The sequence below is a fragment of the Cololabis saira genome, chromosome 21, assembly GCF_033807715.1.
Source record: "Cololabis saira isolate AMF1-May2022 chromosome 21, fColSai1.1, whole genome shotgun sequence".
NCBI classification, from domain to species: Eukaryota; Metazoa; Chordata; class Actinopteri; order Beloniformes; family Belonidae; genus Cololabis; species Cololabis saira.
This window is the reverse complement of record NC_084607.1, coordinates 15,936,358-15,956,381: the sequence shown is the minus strand read 5'-3', so window position 1 is coordinate 15,956,381 and position 20,024 is coordinate 15,936,358. Positions and strand designations below refer to the sequence as shown.

The 20,024-nt window shown below is 38.8% G+C and overlaps 1 protein-coding gene across 1 annotated transcript; it reads right to left on the bottom strand.

Annotated features, from left to right (window-relative positions):
• Positions 1-11,829: 11,829 nt before the first annotated feature.
• On the bottom strand, positions 11,830-19,807 carry arf2a (ADP-ribosylation factor 2a). Its single transcript, XM_061712818.1, has 5 exons — positions 19,715-19,807; positions 15,085-15,239; positions 14,404-14,514; positions 14,152-14,276; positions 11,830-13,965 (listed from the first exon to the last, which is right to left on the bottom strand). The coding sequence occupies exons 2-5, from the start codon at positions 15,227-15,229 to the stop codon at positions 13,804-13,806; spliced, it is 543 nt and encodes a 180-aa protein (XP_061568802.1). The 5' UTR covers positions 15,230-15,239; positions 19,715-19,807; the 3' UTR covers positions 11,830-13,803.
• Between the last annotated feature and the right edge of the window lie 217 nt (positions 19,808-20,024).

The window sequence follows — 20,024 nt, the reverse complement described above, 5'->3', positions numbered from 1 at the left end:
CCTTCACTTTACAGATGTTGCCCATGTGGTTGGCAACGGCAGCTGCAACCAGCAACAACACACATCAGGTCACACTTTGCTTTTGACAACACACCGGTCCAAAAATCTGTCACAGTTCACTTATGGCTTTGCCTCTCATTTAAACACACACACACTAACACAATCACACACACCAACACCACCTGCTTCACTGATGCTCCTGGTGCTCTACACCAGCCCCCTCCCATCTCTTGTTGATCCCACACATGGTGCCTCCACCCAGTGTCCCCATCTCTCTCAACAACCTTTCCCCCATGCAGCACCTCTCTCTTAACCCACTATTACTAATAACTGATGCCACCTCGCAGCATCACCCTCCTCAATCAACGCCGGTCTCCAGGAGCCACCGGCCCAACCCCCCATCCCTTGTTTCCACACAGTGTGACAGGAGGAACCGCCAGTTGGTTGGACGGCACAACACAGAGAAGAGAGGATGACAAACTGCTATAGAAGTATGCATAGAGATCGGGTTTACATGCCTTGGGATGGTGCATTGCCCATGCTGCGACACGGACCGCTGCAGCTGAAAGTGATAGCGTTTCCTGTGTCCCCTCCTCTTTTTTTCCCCTCTCTACTCCTCCCTCCTCCTGTTCCTCTCTTTCTGTTCTTCACAAAGCGCTGTGTCTCTCCTTCCCCGTGCCAGTCCTTGCGCTGCTATTCGCTCCTCTCCTTCTACCGTCCACCTTCCCTTTGTCTCTCTTTGGCTTTCTCTCGGCTCCGCTGAAACCTCCTTCTCGAGATGGCTGTGGTCCAGCAGCGGCGCTCCTGACAGCACTGCGCGTGTGTGACTGCAAGCACGTGTGTGTGTGTGTGTGTGAGAGAGTGTGTGTGTGTGTGTGTGTGTGTGTGTGTGTGTGTGTGTGGAAGTGTGTGTGTGTGTATTAGGGAGGAGGTTGGCTGGGAGAGCCTGACTGTGTGTGAGAGGGATAAAAAAAGAGGGAATAAAAGAGATGTGCCTACTCTTCAGCAGTGTGCGCTTCGGAGGACTGTGCATGCCGATACAGGGATGCTCAGCATTCAGCAAACAATGAAGCAACATTTTTTGCCCATGATAAATTTACACTCCCTCGCCCACTCTCTCTCACTTGCTCTCTCCATGCCTTCTTTCCTCCCTGTTACACATGATACTCTCTCTCCTCTTAAAGACACAGGCAGCACACTGCATTGCCTCCAGGCTTTGGGCACATTTCATGATATGGTAATAGAGAGGAGTCCAGGGACACGGTCCCGAGCAGGCGAGGGATGGGTGGAGAAATGCCTGAAGCGCATACTGTAGATTGGAAAGTGTTGCACTGGTGACGCGAGGCAAGCAAGAGTAGAAGGGAGGGATGAGAGATATCCCCTCGTGACAACAACAGCTAATGATGAAGCTGTTCTACCCCAGAGGTGAGGCTTAGTTGATTGGCATGGCAACCAGAGCTCCACTGAGAATGACGCCAAACGAGAGCAGCCTGAGCACCACCGTGCCCTGCGGCTCCATCCCAGGAGATGTTTGCAAAGGAGCATAAATTATTACTCTTCTGGATCCTTCCCGATATCACCAAAAGTCACCAGCAATCAGAGTCCAGAAGAGAACAAAATGTTTTTCTGCAGCTGAAATGTAGGGGTCCATACGGACACTAATTATGTGTAAAAGAAATCTCTAGGAGGACAAGTGACAAATAAAGGGCTACGAGAAAGAAAAAGAAGAAATCAGAGCGATTCATAAATGACAGCAGTTCTGCAGCTTTAACTGAGGGATCTTGGTGCCTAAAACTAAACAACCGGTGAGTGGGAGGACAACGGGAAAATGGTCTCAAACCAGAGGAGAACTACAACTGTGGTCTCAGACTGATATAAAAGTCTCTCTCCCCCACAGACGGGGCAATGTGCCTAATTATATTTGACTGGAGACTTGCACATTGACATATCCAAGCCTGCAGATGTGTATTTGTTCTTATTTTAGTACCTGGTTTGACTGTTTTTGACACACCACATTTGCAGACAGATCTATGCAGACATCCACACAGAGCCTCTGATGATCCGGATGCTAAGTTGCATCACACAGACCCAACTGGATTCTCGTACACTGATACACAAGGTTTAACACTCACTTGTCAGTCATCCACCAGGTGTCCCCAGCCCCTGACATCAAATATTGCTTTGGCACTAATGTCAGGGACACCCCATGTGTATCGCTGCTACTGAAATTGACAAAATAGCCCTACCTGATACCTGGGGAACGAGAACCGATTTGATATAACAGCTTGAAAAATCAAGAAGGTGAGAGGCTGGAAGGAAATGGTCCCGAGTGAAGTACCTTAACAGCGTATGTTGTGATGAGGATGCTTGTGGCTTGCAAGGTGGGAAGTCCACCATGTTCTTTTGCTTCACAGACTGAGAGGGGGAAAAATGCACTTTCCTATCTGGTGAAGCCTCTCCACCTGAGGTGGAAACAAAACCCAACACCATTAAACAGTCATAGTCAAAGAGAGAGCACGCATGTGCAACAACCATAGAAAAACAAACACGTTTAAATTATCAAAATGCTCTATTGGGTACACCTTAGTCGCCGGGCAAAAAATATGATAGCGTTTGCTTCTCTTTTGGCCAGACGACTTATTTTGTTAAAATGGAAGGACAAACTCCCCCCAACTTTTAAATTATGGGTTAAGGATCTTGCACGTCATTTGGCACTGGAGAGAATTCGTTACTCCACAAGAGGGCGTGCCCAGACATTCTATGATATCTAGCAACCTTTCTTAACCTATATAGGAAAAATGGACGTCACTGAGATTGCAGGGGTGTGACACTGACCCTTATATTGTATAATTTACTTACTTGTTATCTGTAATGTTTATTTTTATTTTTATTTATTTATTTTATTTTTTTATTTATTTGTATGTTTTTATTTATTGATTTTTTTTTTTTTTAACTTTTAACTTATTTTTATCTCTGAATGGTACAATAATTTAGTTGTAGGGATGGGGCTCCGTTGGAGCAAGACATGTGGGGGTTATAGGCGTTTATCATATTTACTATGTTAATTCTAATTCTCTTTTATGTAATGATTCTGTGAAAATTGAAAAAAAAAACCATTAAAAAGACCTTTGAATAAAAAAAAAATGCTCTATTGGTTGTTGCTTATGACACCCTCCTTCTAGATATTGGTGCTGATGGCGAAATGTATTGTATGTTACTTAACAGTCATTAGACACAACAGAAGCCTTTACGATGGATATAAGCAGTGAACCTCCAATATGACATATGGGATCAGCAGCAGGGAGTTTGTGAGGACATGAGGAGAAAAGAGAACAACACGATGTGCCAGGGCCACTGTTTAGTGGTTACACTAGTCTCTGGGTGTTTAACTCTGTTGAACTGAATAACATGGCCATTAAGCCATCAAAGAGACTAATGTTTCTATCATTCATTTCAGTTTTATCATCGGCCTGCAGCGGTAATTTCAGCTTTCATTTATTTTGTGTAACACACGGTATGTTTGCGTGACCTCATACATCCTCCAGATACAACCAGTGAAGTATGTAAAAGTGGATCTTAGCTTTGGAACTTGATGAACACTTGACAAACTGATCATCGATAAATAATAGTACTGCAATAAAAGCAGAAGTTTTGGCTTCTTCTTTTTTTTTTTTTTCAATAATGATCTTAGATAAACAATTGTTGCTGCTCATAAGTCTCATTAGTGAGAGGGATGTCCTGGCATGTCCGCCCCAAGATCAGACCATGAAATGAGAGAAATTTCAAGAAAACTTTGAGTAAGCCTCTACATACCTCAGTTAACATGTTAGATGTTAAACTTAATGACAGTACAGTTAGAAAATAGTAATCGAGAGAGACTATTCTCTCTAATAAGAACATGGTAACATGGTGCAGGTTTGCAAAGTGGAACCTGAACCATGAGACATTTGGACAAAGTTGGTCAAAAACCAAACACAGCATATCAACACAGAGACCTTGTATTAACTGTTAAGCCTGACGGTTTATCAAAAACAAAAGCAGAAATATATATGTTTTGTTTTTCCTTTTTTTACTTATTTATGCATTCTTTGTTTTTACATTCCCTCGTCTCCTCTTTTTACTTTACTTTATGCATTTCTGCCTCATTATGCTAATGTGGAGGGCTGTCCTCCTTGGTCCAGCTCATCTATTATTGGTCAATAAACAGGAAGGAGCAGAATTGGGCCAAAATTAAGATTATTGCGCGACCGGCGATGACACTGGGATAAACATTTTGCATTAAACTAATATTAGCTTACTTTCTACGTTACTTTATATGTATATATATGTTTGTTGGAGTCTCACAATCTTGGTAAATATCATCATAAAGTACATTTGGTGTTCCCATCAAAGTCAACCATTCATTATAAATATAGAAAAATAACAAAATCTGAGGTTGTGGTATAAACAAACATTTACACACACAGTCTCTGACGTCGACATGGGTTTACACCATTTTATCTTATTTTATTCGGTGTACTTCATTTTGGCATGTCCTTTATGCTGCTCTGCTAACTAAGTAAATGCAAGAAGTGGTTAAAGGACACAAGATTAAAATACCTTTTATATTTCCTAATTTTCCTTACATGTTCTTCAATAAAACTAGTAACTTTATTCCATTTTTGTAATAATCTAAACCTTTTTTTCCTGTGTCCCTAAAGCTGCTGTCTACCATGTTGTTATGGGGTACCGTAATTTAAAATTAAACAGATCCACTGATGTAATTAGTAACATCATCAACACCATTCTGTCTTTCTTAACTGGGAGTTGAGACAACTGCCGTAAATACATCAAATTCCTGTCTTAAATTTCCCAATTTTCATCATATTGTGTTTGTAGTTGGGTTGGTTCAAGCTTAAGTGTCCACTCTGTCATTTATTATTGTTAATGATGAAGATCTGAGGTCTCTAGGACCATACAAACCGTGATACTAGGTATCTTTCCTGGTTCTATTTTTAATTGCACACAGGTGATTTAAACGTTTAATCAAGCTTGCCTGATTATGTGTTTTACAATATATAGCATGAATTGCAAATATCTAAAAAATAAACAATTGTAATTGTATAGTTCCAGTTTTATACTGTGATTTAAAAGGGAGGGTTTAAATTCCTTAGTTCCAATAGTTGTAAAATTGTGCAGAAAAACAAATCACACATTTTCAAGCTTTTCCCGGCTGTATTTTCACCTGGAGCTCCACGACTGTCTGGGAGAATTGGACAGATATTCGCAGATTCCCACTTCTGCGGTCAATACCTGCTTCATAAAGACACGTAAAAACATGAATGTTTCCTCAGTCCACCCACTGAAACACGGATAACAAACTACAATCCTACTGTCATCAAATAAAGACCTACTCAAAACTGCACAAATAATCTGCGACTGTCTGTGCGACTTTACCAATGACTGCTATCTGGACCTGGAAACGGTGGCCTGTTTCAGCCGCCTGGCTGCAGTAATCTTGACTTTGAACTGGAGATATATCTCCCTGCATCTGTTTCATACTGTACACACTGAAAACAAACAACACACGACAGAACTTTTACCTTAACTTGATGCATCAGGGACAGAAACATCTCTGTAAAGTCCAGAACTGGTAAAGTTACACAGGTTACACGGAGATACTTCCTCTGTATTATTTACAAAATAAAAGCCAGCACGGTTCGTCAAACGATACGTTTCAGATTTGTTTCCGTTTTACATGCAGCTGGCTGGGCATGTTAAAAAGGATGTATGTGTATGTGTATGTTTTTGCATATATATAGGGATGTATGTATCTATAGATAGGTGTGTGCACATTGGGTATAGATGTCTTTATTTTTAGGTACATTCATTGAAAACAGATTCATTTCTTTATATAGATTTTTTTATAAGGTGTTCTATATGTTCCGAATGTATATATATATATATATATATATATATATATATATATATATATATATATATATATATATATATATATATATATATATATATATACATTCGGAACATATAGAAGATTTTTTTATAAGGTGTTCTATATGTTCCGAATCGGAATGTATATATATATATATATATATATATATATATATATATATATACATTCGGAACATATAGAACACCTTATAAAAAATCTATATAAAGAAATGAATCTGTTTTCAATGAATGTACCTAAAAATAAAGACATCTATACCCAATGTGCACACACCTATCTATAGATATATATCCAGAGAGGACTGATGTCATCTTTATGATCTTTCTAAAGGCTTTGTGCGTCTGATATATAGCAGCGCTTTTCTTTCCTTCTTTCCTTCTGTCCTTCTTTGATTCTTTGACTCTTTCTTTCTCCAGGGCTTGAATATTTTCCTTTTCAGGAAGCTGCTCATTGCAGAGGTGCAACTTGCTGAGTAAGTCGCTCTGAGGAGTTGATGAGCACACAGCCACCATTTTCTAATAAAATGACATCTGCTTTTTTTATTTCTGGCTCCAGGATAGAGCGTATTGCGCAGTAATCAAGACGCTCAGTCTAAAACAAAATGGTTTTACCTTTCATTTTACCATTATCAAATTAATGTTCCTGAAAGAAATTCTTGGCTGTCCCTAGGGAGTCGAAGGAGACCGGTTTGCCCTGGTCGTCCTCCTTCCTCCCTTCTATCTCGGCTGTGCGAGCTAATCGACCCAGAAACCCTTCAGCACTTTCTGTGGCACAATAGATCTGCCCTCGCTTCAGTGGAGTCTGACCATGTGAGGTTAGGAGAGGGACCGGTTGGCAGTGGGGTTTCAATGACTGCGTGACTTGGATGCAGGAAGACAACCTTGAAAGGCAGGGAGCAGAGTCGTCCTTATCGAAAGAATAGAAAAGGTAACCGTCAAAACAGATTCATCACATAAACAACCCATGTGCAAATACCTGCATGAACAGTAACAGCAGTGGCTCACTGTAACCTTCACTTCAGACCTCCACCCTAAGACATTGTGTATTCATTGCTACTGGGATCCTCTGGGAGCAAGGATAACAGGGATGAGGTGAAATGGAAGTATACATGTCCACAATGATGAAAAGCGCCTCTCCTATCCGACCTCAGCCTTGAACAGAGACAGAAATGTCTCATCTCATCATTTCCAAATCTTCAGAAATCCAGCAGCCCCGGTATTATATTAACACTTTCCCCGTGGAAACAATAAAGGATAATGTCCAGAAAAATACCTGCCAAAAACCGCTTTAGCTCCAGACTGCTTTATGGAGTGTGTGTGGTTCAGACAGTTTTCAGGCTCCTCTGTGGTTGAAACACCAAAGCATGCTGGGGAAATACACAGTGATTATCCAATGCAGCAGTCGATGTTAGGACCAGAGCCACCAGCTGCCCGTTGAGATGAATAAAAAGGTGCAACAAAGCAGCTGTGCTCCTCCAGGATAAGACTTATCATCTAAATAAATAAATAAATAAATGAACTGTGTGCACATTTACAATTGTAAGGTGTTAAGGGAAGCAAATGTTAAACCATTTGAGGGCACCAAGAAGAACAGATTCAATTTAAACCAATTTTCTATCTTGATTTGTTTGGACTAGGAAGGTTATAATTTGTAAATATCTCTAACCTGCTTGGGAAAAGTAAGCTATTGTACCAGCAGATCTTCTAAAGGCACCATTTCTAAGCACCTGGTTTTATTTAATTACTGCATTGGTTTGTTGTAATGAAAGTGAACCACCCATCATGTTTACAGATTTCAGAAATGAACACTGATTTGCTTCCATGCACAAAACCTGCAAGGTAGAAATGTGTGTTGTTGAAAATCACCTGCAACTCAGCTGCAGCTGCCGCAGCTCTCCGTCGGTGACGGCGCCGCCCTGTTCACTTTGTTGCATCATTAGTTTAAAAATAAAAACATCTATTTTATTTTTGCATCATGCCCACATGGAGAAATTGCACTAGAAATGTAATTACATTTCCTCAACTACAGTTCACTTATGCAGTTTCTTCCTTCTTTTTTCAGGGAGGAATGTTATATCTTGCTTGTTACTCTCGGACTGCAGTCAGGTTCTTCAGTCCGTAGGTGTGGATCACCTACCCAGCTCTTCATACCTGAGACTGTCTTGGATGTCTGTGGTTGTGATGGTAACTGGGTGATAGCTGTGGCCAGCACTTCCATCCACTAACCCTGGGGCATTGGGGTTACGTATTGCCTCCTCCTCCCATATACTGTACCTTTCACAGATCCCTTAGTCTCAGCCTTGAGTGTATTGATTCTCATCTTATTACCGTACCACTGAGCGTACACCTTGGATGGTGCAGTGGAGAACATCTTATTGATTCTCCAACTTCAACTTCTGATGTGCACCTTCTTAGTTGGACGGTGCTGGCCATATCCAGCACTTCGGGTAGAGACAGATGCTGATATTTCTTTGGCAGTTGTTTCTTCATTCATTTGGCCTATTTCTCTCTGTGCTGCCTTGATCTCAGTTTCCAGCCTTCTCTGCTGTGGAGGACTCTTCTTCTTACCTGTGGTGTTGATCTCGTAATCAAGCATCTCTAGGAGTACTGCTGCTCTGCTGAGCACCAGCTGATTGATCTCAGAGATGGTGCCAGTGGCTACTGTTCGTAGCACCGCATTCTCATCTTCAAGCAGACTTTCAGATGACTTCATCAATCTGTAATCGCGATATCAACTTCTGCTTGAAGATTGGAAATCACCAGAGCTTTAACAACTTTGATCAACATAAAATGATCAATGAAGGACAGCACTGGGCATGTGTGATTCTTCTATGCCACCTTCTTCATGGTACGCTGAAACCTCAAAAAGGAGATCAAGCAAATAGAAATGAAAGTCTGGAATTCACGATCACTTGGTGATATTTTTAAAAGTCCAACTACAAACTACCTTTGATGAAAACATGAAATGTTCTAGCTCTGTTCTTTATATGAATCTAAAGCATTCTGGCCCTCAGTGCAACTCGCGCTGCCTATAGTCGAATCCTGTGTTTCCATGGCGATGTAAAAGACTGGAAATGACTGGCTTTTTAGGAAGGTGTTATCACTGGTGATGAACTCTGTTTACTTTAGCATGCGTGCGTGGGTTGGATGGTCAGGATCTGAAATACCAGCCGAGCTGCAGGCCCACTGCTGTGGACCTTATGCGAGTTGTGTGTGCCAGCAAACGAATGTGACTCTTAATGTTACACATAATGCATTCACAGTGGAAATGTCAAACCCTGAGTCCACCGAATACAGAGACAACAACCTTCTAGACTTTAAAACGAATAATGACATGTAGTTAGAGAGTCTTATCCAGGACAGAGGGGGATTTATTGATCTTTATGAAAAGAAAACCCATCATTACGAGCAGTTACAACATCTGCAGAAAAAACATGCATTATTAGTGTTACTTATGAGTAACATTTGATTGATCCATATTTTCATTTGCACTAGTTGGGTCAGACGTCTTCTTCATTTAAATGTAGTTTAATTCAGCAGTTCCCCACATGGGCTTCAAATCCCTTCCTGAGGGTCAGATCTGATTGGTTTTAAGATTATAAATGGGGTAATAACAAAGAAGAATTCTACCAAACGAATGCAGCAGCATATTTTTTTTAAAATGCATTAAAATGCCTCAAATGTTGGAGAGTTTAATCATCTTCGAGTTGAATATTTCTTGAAATTAAATCATCTGAGAGGTTTGAAGGGAAAATTATATTTAAAATGTGACTATAAACTCCGATATTCCTGAGGTCTTAATGAAATATCTGCCACAAGCTGGGTTAAAATACTGCAGTTTTACAGTCTCTCTTCTAGGTTGTGCATTATTTGAAATTGGTGTTGAAGCTTTGTGCTATCCACTTCTGAGGTGCACGAGATGTAGAGCTGCGAGGAGAAAGATGGAAACGCTGGATGATTTTACTTTGACTTGGGTCTATGATGTCACAGAGCTCTGCAAATCTGGATAACTCCCTGACTGACACGTTTTCAGACTTAAGCCTAAAGGACTGAAACAAAAAGTCGTCACTTCACACACTCAACTATATGGCTCCAAGTAAAGGTACCACGGTAACACAAGGGTGTTGTATACCTGTACGTGTAAAATACCACAGAATGCCACGGACAAAACCACTAAATCATACTCCAGTTCAGTGCTGGAGTAAATTGGCTTCTTTTCATCACAGCAGGTTGGGAAAAAGTAACAATGTGGCACAAAGAGATGCTTAAAAATGTCATGCTGGGGTGAGCGAAGGGTTAATGTGCTGTGAAACTAAAGAGTGTGATGCCACACTTCACAGCAAGATTGAGTGAGTCCACACACAGCACCTGCTAAAGGTCAAGTGCAGCCGTCTGTGTGTGGATAAAGCATGAGAATATGTGTCTTATTCAAATCATTTCAGATCATTTCACATATATTTCATGACTGCAGCATATAAGAGAGTGAGAGGTTATGTAAGGAGCGGCTGGGATAGATGGCAAATGTGCTGAAGCAGTGAAAGTGATTCAGATCCATCAGGGTGAAAGAGGATAATTACCTCATGTCTGCCTCAATTAAGCACAAAGTATTAAAAAAAATATACCAGATTAGGTCATCAAGCATCTTGTAATTCCCATTTAGAGGGCACGGACTGCTAATGCAAGGTGAAAAATGAAGTCTGTGTAAGGAAGTGATCAGAGGCACCTTCTGCTTGAATTTTAGAGCCTTTGCAAATAAAAGGCATTTTCTCTCCATCCCTGCCATCCGCCAAGTTAAATGAAAACCTGTATCACACTTCTTGTCTGGTCTCTTACTCACCATGTCACACGTCTTCTCAGTTGCTCTGTATAAATACTAAAGGTACTGTTTCCAAGGTGACCACTCTTTGGAGAATTGGCCACCTGAATTTCCAAACGAGAGGAAAAAGGAGGGTGAACCACTGGAGGCAAGCTCTCTGGCTGTCAGAGATTTATTCTCATCTTCACTTCAAATATCTGTCCTGACAGTAGCATTTCTTTATTTATAGCATACACCAGCCTATAAACTGGCATGTGACAGGCAGTCATAAAAATAATTTTACTTAGTGTAAGGACATGTTTGATATCGGATCACTGATTGTGTGTCATGTACTTGTGTGATTGTTCTTATAATTACAAAACCATAAATTCTATCCTGCGATTTCTATATCACTCATAATGAACACTTTCATTGAATGTTGTTTTCCTCCTTTATTTTGATAGTACGTTTGTTTTCCTGTTTTATTTTGAAGGCGGCTTGATTGGAGGTGTCCGTGCGCCCTCTTGTGGTGACAACAGAGAACTGTAACACCGTTTTCGTTTGTGTTTCGTGAAAGGATTTTGACCTCATTTCACATTAATCCTACCAATCAATTTCAATGTGATCATTACAATTAGCAGCAATAATATTTGAAACGGTGATAGATGCAACACTAAGCAATGTAATTGCATTTTAGAGAACATAATGCCAACATCTTTGATTTCTGGTAACAAGATCATCTCCAAACCTGCTGATTAGCAAGTAACGCCAAAGAAAGTGTTGAAAACCTAATTCTGTAAGAGCAGTAGAGCAGGAAAATCTAGTTCTGTTAGGTATCGATAAATCTGTGACATATAGAAAATATTCCGATTTGGATGACGGGTTTAAAGAATATTTCTTTTTTTAAAGAGCTGTTGCAATACCAAGAACACATATACTGATATTTAAACACCTTTAACTCCACTGATCCACCGTTGAAGCAGTTTAAATGTGACTCTTTCAGATTGCTTAAGACTACAGGGAGATCAATACATTTCTTTCCTATACGTTTCTTAATTATTACAATGAATAAACTGGGAGAAAAGTGAACAATAGAGATTCTCTTTATTATAGTGCATTTATCAGATGTTACAGGATGAGCTTAAAAAGAAGCAAAAGGCGTTAAAGAAATACATATGCACATAGCATGCCATTTGTACAGAAACAATGTTGCACATTAAAGCTTCACATCTGAACAGAATGATGGAAGATGTCATGTTAAAACACATTTTTAATAGATTTTTCTTTTTCTTGTTTGTATTTCTTGCAGTTTACAAGATTATGCATCTACTTTTTTTTAAAGAAATACTGTAACATAAGGACCAAGATTAGTCATTCCATTACAACTTTCAAAGAAAACATCAAATAATCCAGTTGTAGAAAAACAAAAAGGGAACATGAAGCTCCCCGTTGAGGTCAGTGTTAAAATAAAAGTCTGAAGTCGTCGTCACTCACTCAGGGCTGTGTACTGCTTCTTTCCATCGCAGAGGCCTTTAGGATGGCTGGGTGAGGGTTTAGCTTTTCTGGAGAAACTAGAGCAACACTTTTACTTGCACATTTGAACTTCTGCTGGTATAGAGCGGTTGGGAGTTACAGTGAGTGGGTTCACTGCAGTGGCTGAGATCTAGACGGCTGTCCTCGCACAAGCCTGTGTTATGGAAGCTGATGAGGTTGTGCAAATGAACGGGGGAAGTGCCTGAAGCGAGAAAAAGCCTCAAGCATTGAGTAAGCGTTTACAGGGCTAATTGATACGCTTCAGATTCAAAATGTACCAGCTATCACAGCTCTAATAACGCGGCCAACAGCATATTTGTGTCCTCGGACGAACATAAAAGCTTGCGACCACCTGCTCTGCAGATTCATCTAAAACTGAATTGTACACAATGAGCCCCATCTGAAGCCGATCAGTTGGTCCTGAGAGCGTTTTACTCAGAATGGACCGCTCGCCTGCAGCTCAGACTGACGTAAACCAGGTCACAAACGAATAAACAGTAATATTAAAATAAAATATTTATATATATATATGTATGTATAAAACAATTGATAATATAACAAATCCTAACCAAGGAACTACATACAGGAGAAACAAAGAAAAAGACTACCAGTAAATGAAGAGTGGGAGAAAATAAAAGGCCTCATCGTTGTAATGGACTAGGTGCAGCTGAAACCCACACAGGCCCCGAGAATACACATAACCACAAGCCATGCAGTAGTTACACTCCTCCACATATGTAAACATGCGCTGCAACATTTATTGCCTTTTCCAGATCCAGTCATGGTGGATCTTTTGATTCTCTAGTCACAAGAGAGAAAGAAATATAAGACTCAAAGGTATGTGTGACATCTTTTACAGGCTGGACTAAAATTAATTTAAAAAAAAAGAAAAATTAAAAAAAAAATTTAACTTGTTGGAATTTCTGGTTGCAAACAGGATTACATTCTGCTCATTAAGGACATGTTACGCTTGGAATTCAAACACTGTTTTAACCGTTAACTTTTCAATCTTTAAAAGAACATCAACTGCTCCAGGACGTCAGACGCTTCACCGTGCATCTTTTTATAAGGTGAGTTAACAAAACGTCTCAACGTGGCTATCAAATGTAAAGATTTCATCATCATTGGTTTCTTTTAAACATTCTTTTCAGAGGAAATTGAGCCCTCTGCACCTTGCGTTGCTTTTTGCTTCATGGAAAACAGCGCCTTTGGATGAGCTGACACTGAAGGAATGAGGTGACTGAGAGCAAACTGTGTTCAAGGCACAGCAGGGCTGCTCCCACTTAGCTCTCTCTCACACACACACACAAGCATTCATTCATTCATTCATTAATTCACTCACTCACTCACACAAAAACACGTACCCAGACATACACGTACAGTACATGGATGCAAGGGAGCACTGGCCAAAGGTCCAACGATTTAGAGGAAATAGAGAAAAGAAGAGGACAGAGTGATACCAGGACCAGTGCAGTCTCCCAAAAACACTACCGACAGAGTTGGCAGATGGGGACGTGGGGAGATGATCATTTTGCGTTTTTCAGCTGGCTCGAAAGCCAGTCCAGACCCTCATAGAGCCCATCTCCACTTGTAGCACAAGTGGCCTGGATGTACCAGTTGCGGTGACGCAAGGAGTGAAGGGACAGCTTGTCTGTGATCTCCGCTGCATTCATGGCATTTGGAAGATCCTAGCAGAGAAAAACCGAACTTAGGAACTCCACACGTCAGGTTGAGAATTTCTTTCTTAAATCCTTCAAATTAAAGCTTCAATACTGCTAGAAAACTCGATCAGAGATCTTTATGGCTGTTATTTTGACTGTTATTTTGATCAAATAATAAACACCCCACTCTTGATAACTGTGACAGAAACTCACCTGTTTATTAGCAAACACAAGCAGCACAGCATCTCTCAGCTCATCCTCAGCCAGCATTCGCATCAGCTCCTCCTTTGCCTCGCCGATTCGCTCCCGGTCGTTACTGTCTACTACAAAGATGAGACCTGGAAAAAAGAAAACAGGGGAGGATTTTTAGGATGGAGGTGGACCAATGTCTGCAAATGTAGAGGAGAATTCAGCCAATGCTTGGATAACACAAAAAAAAAAAAAAACAAGTATGATGTCTCTCACCCTGTGTGTTTTGGAAATAATGCCTCCAGAGTGGCCTGATCTTGTCCTGACCACCGACATCCCACACTGTAAAACTGATGTTCTTGAATTCTACCGTCTCAACATTAAAACCTGTGAACAGGAGGAAGAAAATGTTAAATCACCAACACTGAGATATCAGCTAGTGTAGGGCTGGGTGATATGGACCAAAAGTCATATCTCGATATTTTCTAGCTGAATAGCGATACTCGATATATATCTCGATATTTTTTCTGTGCCATAATTGGGGTTTCCCCCAAAGCATAGCATCTCTGTTAGCTTCATTTTTTTCTGAGGCAAACCCTTAAAAAAACAGTCAGTTTTAATACAAAGCCTCGTGCCAAATGTCACACAGGTACATTTATTAACAGAGGTCTGCACAATATCAAAATGTATAAAACAAATGAAATAAAAATAAACTGCCTGCATATATAGAATAAAAATGCTTCTTGAATAAAATAAAACAAATATCCCTTTCCTGCACAAAATAAGCTAAATCAAAATCATTAAAAAAAATAAAAAAAATTTAAATCGATATAAACGATATTTTCTCGTACCATATCGCGTTTGAAAATATATCAAAATCTCGATATATCGCCCAGCCCTAAGCTAGTGTATGTTTTTGTCTGAGAAACTCTTATGACGACGGAGGAGACGACTCACCGATGGTAGGGATTGTGGTAACAATTTCTCCCAGTTTGAGCTTGTACAGTATAGTAGTCTTTCCAGCAGCATCTAGTCCTACCATCAGGATCCTCATCTCTTTTTTCCCGAACAGTCCTTTAAAGAGGCTTGCAAAATTCCCCATTTTGGTTCAGCTGCAGAGGCACACACAAAAAGGAGGTTATAAACTGGAAAAGACAACTCAACTAAAACTTCAAATGTATGTCTGACTGCAATGTTGCAGCACTCAACATAAAACGCACATTTTCAAACCAAGCAAGACAAAATAAATAAATAAATACTTCATATTTCCCTTTTTGAGACATGGTTGAGGAAGAATGTTTGTTGCAGTTTCCTGTGTTCACTAGTTGAATTTTAATAACTGTGAAAGTACTTCTCTCATTTCCCCAAAGCTCCTTTTAGCCCTGCTTATGAAAAAAGAAGTCTGCAAAAAATATTGGCATCTAAGCATAGTGAGTGATCCTCCCAAGTGAAAGATAAAACATATGTATATGCAGAACAAGCAGTGCTGTTCTGGGTACCAGAAGTAACCGGTAATGGTGACAGATACGGTGGAAGTGCTTAGTCATAAGAACAGACACAAACTGCCTTCTAAATGTTTGATTGTGTCCAAAATTCCTAAAGGGAAAAAGAAATCATCTTTAATTTTAATAAGGTGCAGTATATTGTGTCCTAAAGATAAAAGAAGCAAGCGCCTTTTAAAAATGGACACCACTTCAAAACCTTCCTGATCAACACGTCGCCTCATCATGGGAACACAAGTAATGATATTGCACACACAACTAATATAAAACAGTAGTGCAAAACAAAATAAGGAGAAACCACCTTGATATCTGTTTTAAACCTCACCACATCTCCAGGTTAACAAATACAGAAATATTCCACTTTCCAAACCTGGTCTATACATGATGTTTTTAGGAAACAGTAAACACAAACTAAAAAGTGTGTAAAAAAAAAAAATATCACACTCCAGTTTGTTTATCATAGTATGGCAGCTTTAAGGTGCTATGAGGTTTTACTCAAGATGTAAAAATTGTGCAAAGTAAGTGAGTATATACATTGGTCGCTTCCATTGAGGCATTCAAGCATTTGAAATACTGTAAATGAGTTAGTCATAAATCTTAAATTAACTGTTTTAATTGGGCCCACAAGGACGTGGATGAAATCTGAAATGTTGAAATAAGAGACCCCAAGATTACTTCTGAGTCATTTCTTAAGCAAATTTTCATCAAAGGATTAAGAGAGAGCACAAAAACTATCTGCACATTATATTTTAAAAAGTTGCTCAGAACAAGATTCCCTCTGTTAATTGCTTCCAATAAAGTACCCTCTTCTGTGCAGATACGGAGGAACCCCTGGTAGGGGGGGCAGCTGCAGAGACAAAATGATCACTGGCACATTTGGTCTGTTTCTATTTAAACAATAATACTTTTAAAGAAAAACTAAGGCTTGCTCCATCCCCCACATCAGGAAATGAGAAGCACAGGAGCAAGCAGGAGCCTCCCTTAGAGGACAGGTGACCTATCAACTCCTCTCCGGACATGTTTGTGTCAACAGAAGGGTGAATCTACTGCGAAGGCTGTTGCCCGACAGATGAGCAGCATATGTTTGTCAAGCTTTTACAAGCAATATGTCAACTTTATAGTCTGACCTCTATCACAGGCCTGCTGTAACATCTGTAAGCATAGCTATGCAGTTCACCTCTGTTTAGTCTGTGTAAACCAGCAGAAGGGCATTGCGATACAACTGAGATAAAAAAATGGTTTAACAAAACTGGAAATACCTGAAAAATATTCTGTGTTTTCAAATAAATAAAAGCATATAAAAATAGCATATCAAAGTGATTTTATAAAATATTTTGAATAAAACTTTGCCACTTCCATCTCCAGTTTGTAGTTAAACACCTGAATAATCTGAAGCCAACACCTACAGTAAGAGATCAATGTCAGGTTTTTCTAATCAGCTGACACTACAGCCAGAATGGTTACAAAATGTTACAAATTACAGGTTGGATTTGTGTATATAAAAAACAACAAAGCATGACAATTAAGTAGAGAGCACCGTGTGATGCGTTTTACTTTAGAGTACGGTAAGAAAATATTGAGATCACAGCAGCTGACATGGATGATAGTTCACTGAAAGGCAAGAAAAAGAGATGACTGAAGCTTTGACAAAGGAGTCATACTACAACAACACTTCAGTTTAGCTGAATTAATTTTTAAAAAGTAAAGGAAACAAAATATCCATTCCAAAAGCTATCCTAAAATTGAGAATCTATCAGGATAAAATAAATTATCTGACACTTGTAAAGATAAAGAATTAACAAATTTAAAATAAAGATTACAACTTGTCTGTGTTTTGTATTTCTGGAAAATGAAAAGTTTGGACTGCTTTCCCCACTTCATTCCTACCACGGAAGTTGAAAATTTTTGTTTAACCATCATGACTCACACTGTCTTCATACTACAAATATTTATCATCATTCATTCACACTTTAAGAACCTGAAACATGGTGTTGGGAGGAGACAGGATTGACAGGCTCCTGTAACCACAAGAGATGCTAAATTATTTGTGGATTCTACTTAGTGAACCATTATGACAGATGCCAGCAGATCCACCCAGGTACCTGTGGAGTACATATGTACCTGTAGGTGGTGGAGTTGGGGGGAGTTTACTCTTTCACAATTAGCCAGTCCCTTAAAATGACCTTTTTCACCAACATTCATTGCCAAACTATCTATTAAGGGAAGTTTACTTTAGTAACTCAAGTGCATACCAGAGTTAAGACAAGAAACACAAATATAGAGGCTCCCATGGACAGATACTCATGATAAACGTCTTTTTTTTCTTCTTCTTAATCTGCTTACATAAATAAAGCTTGTGTACTGCATCTCTTGGGTATTTTAAACAAAATATACAGCATTTTATTTCATTAAAGCATCAAGAAATAATTTTTTATTTAAAAAAAAAGGCACATATCTTAGGCACAAGTCTTCATGAATGATAATGCTGTATACAAAACATTAAATGAGACCCAAGACCATGATATATTTACATTTTAGAGAAAGATATTTTATTTGTATGATAATTTTCTTAAGGAATGTTTAAGCCTTACTGGAAATAGTTGGGTGATTCTTCAATTCGGGGCACTTTTGACTTTTGGAATTTTGAAAAAAAAAAGTTCTTTAATCTCTGTTTTTTCTTTTTTCAAAAGGTTTATCAATTGGTCTGGAACAAAGATCTTAGCATAGCTTTGATTGTACTTCATGATAATTTTGATATTATGATGCTTTTTTCAAAGTTGTCACAGCAAAATGTCATTACCATCACAAAAATAAAACACTGATTTTGATACAAAATGATTTGACAAGCAAAGTTTTCACAATCATTCCAGTAAGTACAAAACATGCTCTTTAAAAATCATGTTCTAAATATTTGTAAGTACATTTAAAATCCATTTTAACACCATGTTCTCTCTAACTTTTTAATATATTGCCTTGTCTCAACAATGAAATATTGCATACTAATGAGAATATTTGTATGAGATGTATGAGGGACAGCGATATTTAACTATAAATAAATTGCAAATTGAACAAATATAAATTATATGAATTTGAAAAATGCCTTTTTAAGTTCTTACAAGGAAATGCAAAGTAAAGTTTTAATGAATTTAGCACTTTTTATTGCTTTATTATAGAGGGGATGTCAAAAGGTCTGGGTTGGGGACAAACCCAAAACAGTGAAATTCTTGCACATTTCAATTTTCAACACACTGAAAAAGTATTAAAATGTCATCATTGAGACACAGTTATTTTTTTCATAGCTACTACAACCTAACTTTACCAAATGCAATAATTGTTTTTTCTAAAAAGCATTTTTTTCTTGAAAATCTACCCTGGGGGCAGAAAAACTCCGTTAATTGAAGAATCACCCAGTTACGTTTTTATTTTTTGAGTTTAAGGCGTATCAAAAATATTATATATTTTAAGGCATGTAGTTATAAGATAACATATAAAACGTATTTAAATAATGAATACTATAATTGTCTTTATATATTCAATCATATTTGTATGATCGTAATAATATACACAATAATTGATCAATAATAATTGTAATAACAATAATAGACATTTTGATTCGTTGGCCCTATTAAAATAAAGGCAAAGATTTAAATGTAGTAAATTATTAAGAAAATGTAAACATTTAAGCATGAAAGAAGAAAGAGAGCTTGCAGTTCTCCGTCATTCATAAAGCTGCTAATCTGTCAGCTGACTAACGCCCATAGAGCAGGGATTACGCATCAATGGTGCCTTTCACAATTATACCACAGATACATACCACCACAAATATACATACAGCAACGTTCAACTGTCTATTATAAGCAGATCCAAGGTAAAAGGAAGTATTTATTTTAAACCCAGCCAGGTCGGTGTTAAATGAAACATCAACGGGGAAGAAAGAAAAAAAGCTAACGAAGTTTAAGAATGAAATTAAACCCCTGAAAAGGCTAGAAAACCCAACCTTCGGGAATTAATACATTGCACTATAGATACAGTTAAAAATAAGCCCCCCAAAAGCCAAAAGTTCGTTTTTTAAAGTAAAGATTTACCTTTGGGATCGTTTCTGGATCTTTCTGCTCGTTCAGCGATAAAATGGCGTCTTCTTCTTCGTCATCCTCCTCCTACCCGGCTGCTTCTTCTTCTTCTCACCTTTTAATAGTAGAAATCTTGTAGTAGCGCCCCCGAATGCTGTGGAGGGAAGATGGAAATCCCAATCCAGCCCAACACCAGAAAGAAAGTAAATCTGACGTATTTTGATCAATTAAACGATTGTTAATTACTATAATTAACCCGCCTGTTGTCCTCGGGTCACAATGACCAGCCACTGTGTTAACCCCCCCAAAAAATCGTTTAAACAAT

Excerpts from the sequence above, each read along its gene's own strand:
- arf2a (XM_061712818.1), bottom strand. The coding sequence starts at position 15,229 with ATGGGGAATTTTGCAAGCCTCTTTAAAGGACTGTTCGGGAAAAAAGAG. Across the intron at positions 14,515-15,084 it reads TACCACAATCCCTACCATCG|GTTTTAATGTTGAGACGGTA; the intron begins GTGAGTCGTCTC and ends TCCTGTTCACAG. Across the intron at positions 14,277-14,403 it reads TTATTTCCAAAACACACAGG|GTCTCATCTTTGTAGTAGAC; the intron begins GTGAGAGACATC and ends TCTTTTTTCCAG.